At 57.5% G+C, this 9,243-nt stretch overlaps 1 protein-coding gene across 1 annotated transcript; it reads right to left on the bottom strand.

Moving 5' to 3' along the window:
- Positions 1-395: 395 nt before the first annotated feature.
- Positions 396-2,509, bottom strand: SOX3 (SRY-box transcription factor 3; the record flags this gene model as incomplete). The annotated part of the gene is given in 2 exon segments (XM_079122648.1): positions 396-2,296; positions 2,300-2,509. Coding segments are annotated over 2 exon segments (1,473 nt in total). The 3' UTR covers positions 396-1,033.
- Positions 2,510-9,243: the final 6,734 nt, after the last annotated feature.

Below are 9,243 nucleotides of genomic sequence, written 5' to 3'. Positions count from 1 at the left end.
ATCAACAAGTGCGCGGCCGCGAGGGGGGTGTGCGCCTCGGCCAGTGTGTGCCGGCTCCCAGGAGACGCTCCCAGAAGCCAAACCGCTTTCTGCGGCTGAGAGTGCTTCTCAGTTGAGAGTATTGGGAGCTGGTGTATTTTGGGATCGCGACGAGTTGAAACGAAAACAAAACATTTCAGATCACACGCGCCTGCCCGCAAGCCTCACGCAGCCCCCAGGGTGGAACCTCACTTCTAAAACCGAGCGTGAGTCTCCTCCCCAACCCGCACCTAAATTTCGCGCCCGCAAAAGTATCAGGACTCCATGATCTTGGTTATAAAATTTATTGTTCTCTCATTTAGGAATTAAAAGTAAATCTTGAAAAACCTGAAACAAAATAGCCCCTTCCCCACCGCCCAAACGAAATCCGAACACATTAGCGTGACGAAATAGCAAACGGTTCACGGCAGAAATCACCAACTCAACAGCCTAAATGCGGGCTGGACAGAAGCTGCCCCGCGGCCAGGGGCAGCGAGGCGGGAGACACACGCACACCTGGCTATAAATTAACATTGGCTTTAGCTGCCGCGCCCCTCGGCGCGGTCAGCCCCCAAAACACCCACGAGGAAAACAGATGCAACGCGACTGGGGGCGGGGGCGTTGCATTTCTCAGGCCAGCCTCACCCGAGAGCGCTTCTCCCATTCACTCACTCCTCCATTAATGGCAAACTAAGGAGACAACATTTTCAAATGCAACAGAAGAACCCGGGAGGAGGGGGCTGCTTTTTCTTTGCAAACATCACAGCGATTCCCAGCCTACAAAGGGGGAGGGAGGGGCAGCGGCGAGGGGCAGGCAGCTCTAGAAAGTCCCATTTCCGCTGCTCCTGACTTTTTGCTTTTGTACAAAACCCGACAGCTACGGCAAAACTTTTAAGTCCTCCCCATCTTCGGTACAAGGCAACAGTCCCAGGCAAGCAAAGCTAAACAACAAGGCGTCCCAACTTGGGGGTGCGGGGCGGGGTGGGGGCGAAGGGAGCCGATCGCCGACCCGAGCTCAGATGTGGGTCAGCGGCACCGTTCCGTTGACCGCAGTCCCGGCGCCCTGGTAATGCTGGTGTACGCCGTGCAGGCGGCCGCCGGGCAGCGGAGAAGCGGCGTCGGCCGCGTCCCCGCCGGGTGGCAGGTACATGCTGATCATGTCGCGCAGGTCACCGAGGCACGCGCGCTGCGAGTGCGACGCGATGGCGGGCGGCGGCGAGCTGGGCTCCGACTTCACCACCGAGCCCATGGGGCCCAGGCTCATGGCGGCCGCGGCGGCGGCGGCCGCGGCGGCGGTGGCGGGCTGCTGCCCGTAGGCGGCGGCGGCCGCGGCGGCGGCCGAGGGCGCCATGCCCCCGTAGCCCGAGGCGGCGGCGGCAGCGGCCGCGGCGTTCATGTAGCTCTGGGCGCTGGGTGGCATCATGGGGCTGTACTGCAGGCCGGCCATGTCGTAGCGGTGCATCTGCGGCAGCGCTGGCGGCGGCGGCGGGCTGCTCATACTCGGGGGCTGCGCGTAGCCCAGCTGCTCCTGCACCAGCGAGTACGCGCCGTTGGCCCAGCCGTTCACGTGTGTGTACGTGTCCAGGCGCTGGCCCACGCCCACAGGGCTGCTGGCGGCGGCTGCGGCGGCGGCGGCGGCGGCTGCGGCGGCGGCGCCGGGGGGCAGCAGGCCGCCGGGCAGGGAGTACTTGTCCTTCTTGAGCAGCGTCTTGGTCTTGCGGCGTGGCCGGTACTTGTAGTCCGGGTACTCCTTCATGTGCACGGCGCGCAGTCGCTTGGCCTCGTCGATGAACGGTCGCTTCTCGGCGTCGGTCAGCAGTTTCCAGTCGGCGCCCAGCCGTTTGCTGATCTCAGAGTTGTGCATCTTGGGGTTCTCCAGGGCCATCTTGCGCCGCTGCCCGCGGGACCATACCATGAAGGCGTTCATGGGCCGCTTCACGCGGTCCTGGTCGCTGCCCCCGCCACCGCCGCTTGCGCCACTGCTGCTGCCGCCGCCTGCGTTCGCGCCGCCGGCTGCGTTCGCGCTATTCTTGCCTGCGCCGCCGGGGGCTGCGGGGCCGCCTGTGCCCGCTGCTGGGGTGGGTGGCCCCACCGGGTTCTTGAGCTCAGTCTCCAGCAGGCTGTACATTGCCGGGGCGGGAAGAAGGTGCGCCAGCGTGGCGGGAGGAGAGGGCGCTCCCGGGGCTGGAGCAGCCACGGTGAAAAGGCCCGGGGACTCCGTCGGAGGGGCGCTTGGGGGCCGGTGGGCCAGCGGGTCGGGCGGGAAGGACAGGCTTGCCTAAGCGTTCGGCGCCAAGTCAGCGGGAACCCGCGGGCCACAGGCACCTGATGCGTTGTCTCGAGCTGGTCGTATTCGCAGCCTGGCCGGGTGTTCGCCGGGCCCCTTTATATACCTGCTCGGATTCCCCCGGGGGTTGGGGTTTGGTCCGCCCCTCGCCACCCGTAGGCCCCGTGATTGACAGGCTCGCGGTGATGAGCTCTGGCCAATCATCAAGGAGCCCCCGTTTGGCCCAGCTGGGAAAAAAAAGTTGGGGGAGCCCTTTGGTTCACCCCTCACGCCCCTTTTGGGCCGAGTGACGTGACGAGAGTTATTCAGGAGGCGGGAGTCCCGGGGACCCGCTCAGAGACCACCAATTAGGGTCTCAAAAAGTTTGAAAGAACGAAACCCGAGGAGGTGAAGGAGGGGGGGGGATAGGGAGCGCGAACAGGATTGGGGGAGGGGCAGAGGGGCGCCGGCGGGGTTCCGAAAACAACTTTGCAGCCCTGTCAGGGCGGACCGGCGCCCCATTCCGGGACCAGCCTGCAAAGCTTCCCGCTGTCTGCACAGAGGACCTCCAACCACTTCTGCTGCCAGCGCTAGGGCTACTAGGCACCGCCAGTTACCCGGGCGGGCTTGGGGGACTCAAGGCGCAACAGAGGTGTCCTGGGGTGCGCCTCCGAGAAGCCCTCCTTGGAATTGGCCACTGGTTTCCCAGACCCCCTGCTGGGAGAGGCAGTGCATCCAGGACCGAGCGCGGGTCAGGGGGTAGGGCATGGGAGACAGGCTTCAGGACTGCCGAGTGCACCGGGCAGTCAGGCTCTCCCGGGGCTTGCGGGAGGGCGAGCGGTGAGCTGCCCGCCGCCTGAGCTTAGTGGAGGCTCTCGCACGCGGTGGTGCGGTAGTACGTGTGGGACGCAGGGGGTGAACCGGTCTCCGCTCTCTCGCTCCCGGCCCCCGCTTAGCGGCCCCTTTTTGTCTCTGCTCTCTGGCCATTTCGGTTTTTCCAGTCCGATGCCCCTGAGGGGGAGGGTCGGGCCCCTTGGAAAATCCGTTTTCATGGCAACACGGAGCCTCTCCGAGTGAAAGAAAAGTTTCTTGGAGAGGGGGACGGTGGCCCGAGCGGAGCCGAGGCCGTCCTCCGGGTGGACCGCCGGGCCCCCTCCGCTGTCCGCGCACCTGCCGGGACTGCTGAGCGCGGCTCTCCGCGCGCAGCCGCGCCGCCTTCCCCGAGCAGGCTCTGCTAACGGATTCCGTGCTTCTCCTTTCTTGTTTTACAGCCTTTCTGACTGGAGGAGCCTCGAGTCTCAGAGCGGGACATTCAGTCGCTTGTCGGGTTGTCTGCCAAAGACTTGCGGCGGCACAGGAACCCCGTCTACCGGGAGAGGGAATCTGACAATCGCCGCTGCCAGCTCACGCGAGTGGCACAGCGTTTGAAACTCCCGGAGCCGCCCAAGGCGGCAAGTGGGAATGAGGAGCCATCTGGGCAGAGGTGGCAGAAACCGAAATAAGGTGTACTCGCAGTGTGGTATCTCGCTTCCCCGCTTAGCTCTGTGGAAAGGTGGGAAACCAAAAGGAAAACATGAATCCTAAGCGTGGAGGGAAGAATCCCAGGCTTCTAGATTTTTAGCATTAAGGTAAAGGAAGGCGATTCCAGGACGCCTGCACGCCGGGCTCTTACCACCTTTTTCTCCTGTAATAATTAAAAAGGAAGCCACCATGGCTTGTGTGGCGCGGAGCAGGCCAGCCCCCGCTCGGCCAGACCGTCCGCTGGCACCAGGATGCGGGCTCCCAGCTGGCATCACCCCCCGGAAGTTTGGGGTCCTGAATCCCGCCCCTTAAGTTCGTGTTCCACCTGGTCTGAGTCGTCCGCGGCCAAGGGTTACAATCAATTGGGTGACTGTACCGATTTAGGATTTTAAAGTCAACTGTCTGGAAAGGTTTTTTGTGTGGGTATATGTATGGAGTGTGTGTGTGTGTGTGTGTGCGCGCGCGCGCGCGCGCGCGCACGGTTGTGCACAACCCTGCTAATAGGGTCTTGAAGGCATGTCTCAGAAAACAGAATGATCCCTACCTGCATCTGTTTTTTGGCAATCTGGCTCACAAAGTCAAATTTTCTTAGGCAAACCCACCGTTCCCTAAAGAAGCCAATGATGCAGTGGCCCCTGCCCTCCCGCTGTCTTCCCTACAAGCCCTCTCTCTGCTTTTCTGGGCCCCCGGGGCTGTTGCTAAGTGAAGAGCGTTTTAGGAAACTACCCAACCGACGCGCGGCCTGGCGTCCAGTAGCCTGACAGATGTCAGGATTCTTTCCAAGTTTTAGGACCCAAGTAAGCCGTTGTGGTGACAGCGCCTGGCCTGAATATTTCCCAAGGCAAAGGACACCGGGCTGGTCCCGCGCTCCTTCCCGACGCAGATTATCTGGAAAACCTAGCCACTGTTCCCGGCTGTTCTGTCATTTGATCATACCTAGTCCGCGGCTTATGTGAACTCATCTTCACCTTACATCCTCCTGCCAGATTTACGGATGTCTTTTGCCAGGATCAGGCACCCTCTCCCACCCCCTGGGCTTCCCGTGGTGGCTGTGATTAAACCGATCCCCGCGCCTGGTGCCTCTGGGTGGTCTGCACAGCCCAAGTACCACGCCGAATTCCCTTGGAAACTCTTACAGGAAACTTTCTGATCCAAACTACCCTTTCGGTAGACGAGCAAGGCTACCGTTGTGGGCGTGGGGAGATGGAGGCAAGGCTGGAAGGAAACCAGTTCTCTTGGTCCACCTAGCAGTGAAGACTCAAGCACCAATCCAGCGGGGCGACTTTCTCTGAGGGTTGGGAGAAATATCGCCGCGGGTACCTTACCCGAGTGACCTCGGATCTGGCGAGGGTTTCAAGGAGGGAGGCCAAACGGCTGGCGGGGTTTGAAATGCAGTCTCTGATGTGCACCCTGCACCCATCAAGGAGAGCAGAATAATAGGACAGGACCTAGAATCAGCCCATTATAACCTCTCCGGAAGGAGAGAGGGAGCGCTCACCAGTATTCTCGCCTTCCGGGGCCTCTGGGAGCCCGTAGGCGGCGCGCGGAGCCCTGGATCCCAGGCTAGGAACCCGGCCAAGCGCCCCCTCCCCATTCCCCCGCGCTCCCAAGAGAGCTAAAGCTCCCTCCAACTGGAGCCGGGTCTGGGGCTCCCAGGACCCAGGACGCGACAATAGCGCCGTTTGTTGGCTCGGTTGGAAACTTCACCCAGAGTCGCCCCTTCTGGGCCTCCGGGTCCTTAAGGTCACCCCAATTCTAGAAAGAGGTACAGCCGGCTTGGTCGCTGGGCAGAAATAGTGCTCATAATTAGAGTGCGAGTTACGATAAAACTCCGGAGATCCAGACTCTAGCGTGACTGGCTCAGCGAACTCTGGGTACGTAGGGCAGCCCGGCTCTGCCTTTCCCCCTGCTGCAGGCTTGGCAGAAATCGGTGTCCCAAGGGCCTCATATCTGCAAAGTACCTTCTTAGCAATTGTGCCTTAGAGCTACTGGCAGAGAAAGCAAAAGAGGGATTGTCTCGCTTTGATTCTTCCTCAGGAACTGTCTAGGGAGGAACTTATTCAGGGATCCGACTGGTTAGAACCCAGTCTCTTAGAAGAAGTGCGGGTCTCAGACTGCGTTCTGGGTGGGAGTGGGCGGATGTCTGTAGATGTCCGCTGGAGTAGGGAGTAGGAAGGGCAGGCAGTTTGGGGTTTGCCCAGACCCGCTGAAGCCTGACAATAGGGTCATCAAGGGTGGCCCTCAGGCGGTAGCCAGGCTTCCCCTTTCGGGTTTCTCAAGTGCAGTCAAGACCAGCTCTGGGTCTACCTTTGAGGCAGTGAGAACAACTTATCCTGGGGACCCTCGGGAACGGTTTGCTTTCCAGCAGGAAACACACACACACACACACACACACACACACACACTTGGGTTTCTAAAGGCGGTTATTCCTATTTCTTTCTTGAAAACATCCCTTGACCATCTACTGTGGTTTAGCCAATATCGTGTATTTAGGTCACAGATTGGGGGCCTCGATCAAGAAATAGAGGCTCGCGTCTATTGTGGAACCATCCTTTGTAAAGAGGTCGGAAAGGTCACTATCACTAACGGAGTGGAAGAGAAAAGCACCTTCCAGTTCCCGGGGAAATTCTGTAGGAACCCCACCCCACTCTCCACCCTGCCAACCAGCAGCACCACCCCCAGCTTCCAATGGAAACACCCTTTCTTACAAGTCTGGAAAGGGGCTGAAGACTCTAGGCTGGTAGGTACAGGCTGTAAACAAGAACCTAGTTGATACGCAGTAAAGAAATGTTGCTAGGAGCTGCGAGGTGTGATGACATGGTCCTCGAGATACCATAAAATCTCCTGTGGGTGGAACAATTGTATTCTATAGCACTTTGGTGTAGCTCTTTTGGGGGAGGGGCGGCTGAGTCCTATTCACTTGGTTAACTGAGCTGTACTTGGATACAGCGGAGTCCCCTTGGCCCACACCTTGGAGCTCAGTTGTAAAGACTGCTTCCATTTAGAGTATTAAGATATTAATCACCAGCCCTTTTCCCTAGGTGCACAACAACTATGAGGAATTTGACAACCTCTGCTTTCAGCGCCCCCTCGCCTACATCACTGCAGTGTCTCGGGAGGAAGACTGCCCAGGAACCGGGTCCAATTCCAAAGGGTCTTCTGAGCCACTGTCGTTGGCCTCTTTACCTCCCCCGCCCCGCCCCGCCGCCCCCATCCTCCACAGTTCTCAGCATGCTTTCAGCTCTGCTGACTACCAAGCCAGCACCCTGCGGAGCATCCTCCAGGGATCCGGCACCCTAGCGCTAGGCCTACGCTCCCACTGGGCCTGACCTTCCACCTCCTTCTGTGGCTGCAAAGGCAAGGCCTTCGCTAGGTGACCTCTAGGAAGCTGGAGCCAGAAAAACGATCTTAAAATCGTTATCAGTGCATAAGGTTAAGTTATCCCAGGGCTTCGCAATTCCACACGGGTATTCACACAGCGGGGGGCAAGAGCCCGCCAGACCTGACAGCCCTCTCCAGAGAAAGGCGCCTAGAAAATCAGGAGATCTCCAGGCTTTTCCAGCGTGAGCAGGCAAGTCCACCTGCCCCAGCCGCAGGGGTGCAGGATGGTGGCACCGGAGATTGGGTAGAGCATTCTGGAAAGTTAAATCTCACAGCAGCATCCAGCTGTTCTTGTTCTCCCTTTTTCTTTCTTTCTTTCTTTCTTTCTTTCTTTCTTTCTTTCTTTCTTTCTTTCTTTCTTTCTTTCTTTCTTTCTTTCTTTCATTTATGGTTTTCATTTTCTAAGAAAGTGGAGAGCCATGGAATTCGATTCACATAATCTGTGTTCTCGGCTGTCATTTCTTTTCATGACATCAAACTTTTTTATCGCGTACCTACTATGTGCTAAGTTGCGCGCCAAGTACTGGTCGGAGACGCTGCCCTTTCCTAACTCCGCATCAGAAAGTGGAGGTGGCCTGGGAAAGCCTCAGGAGGACTCCGCACTGAGAGCTGATGATATTTCACCGAGTGCTCCCGGCACCCGCCTAGCTGATCCCCACCGAAATCACGCCGATGGGAAGCGCGAAGTCCTCCACCAGGGCCGGGCCTGATTGGGGCTGACACGCCCTGGCCCGCAGGGGCCACGCTCACTCCCGGGTGCGTGCGCGCCGAGCCCAGCGAGCTGCGGGGCAGACGCTGCAGCGTCCGCGTGCCTGAAGCCCTGGCTTTCGCGCATCCGGGCGCCGCAGCCCGAGGAACCGTCGTGCGAAGCTCCGGGGCCGCCGCTCCCGACCGAGAGCGGGGCGGAGGCCGCGGCCCGCGAACAGCTCCCTGTCGAGGAGGATGCCTGTCTTCAGGCGGGCTCGTGTTCCCGCGGGCCGGCGGCCAGACGTGCGACAAAGCGAGGTCAGTCGGGAGGCCTGGCCTCTCTGGCGTTTAGGCCGCTGTCACCCCGGTTCCATTTCTCCGGAAAGCGTCGCCAGGTTAGGACCTCGAAGCTTTGCTAACGTGATGTTTGTGAGTTAACACCGTCTCCCCTTGTTTCTGAACACATTTCCTCCCCAGCACAGCCTCGCTTTCACTTGAAAAAGCAACGGGAAGAACGTCCCAATAGCCCTTTCTAATGGGAAAAAACTGCCCCTTTTGTGGAATGGTTTCTTTACAAAGCCAACAACCAACCTTATTTTCCAGTTCCAAAGGCTATCCCTTTATGAGTAATATTATTAAAGAAATCCGACACTAATTGTGCCGATTTAACTTGTTAATTAGTTGCAAATAAACTATTCATTAGTGGTAAAATAAAATAAAACCCATGTGCCTAGATATCATTCCACATTCACATATTGTAGTGTCTGCATAGCATAGGCATACTAAATTAAGTTCCTAAAAGGTTTCTCCTCAGGATAAATAATTAAAATATATTCTACTTTAATTGACATTATAGAGGACATAAATGAACTTTTCCTTTTAGAAAGAAATAGCCATTTCTAAATAAAGCTTGCAGTCTGGAGAATGGAAGCTTCAGCCAAATGAATAGTCATTACTACCTTTTCAACGACGTGGGCCTTTTGATCAGAAAAGAAATTAGCTCTAAAAAACAGACAATGGAAGCCTGCCCTGCAATAGGAAGAAAATTAGACGGCCAAGGCTCTTCACAACACCTATTTCTATAAACCATAGAGCTCCTTGCTTTTCAATTACAGCTGTTCATTTCATATAAGGAAAGGGGAAAAACAGGCCTCTAATGTAAACTCGCTTTCACCATAAAGCCTTGCTCCTGGCTTGCAGCCAGGCTGCCTACTTACTATTGTTTTTAGTCCTCTCATCAATTAGCTAATACTATATATTTTAAATGACTCTGGGGGTATTCACAGACGCCCTCCCCACTTCCCCACCCAGACAAAACCCAAGCTGGACTCCCGTGAAAGGGCTACCATTCGGTGCACAGACACTTAAAT

Source organism: Sciurus vulgaris, assembly GCF_902686455.1.
Source record: "Sciurus vulgaris genome assembly, chromosome: X".
In the NCBI taxonomy this organism is placed as follows: Eukaryota; Metazoa; Chordata; class Mammalia; order Rodentia; family Sciuridae; genus Sciurus; species Sciurus vulgaris.
The sequence above is the reverse complement of the archived record's forward strand: the minus strand, read 5'-3'. Positions and strand labels throughout refer to the sequence as shown.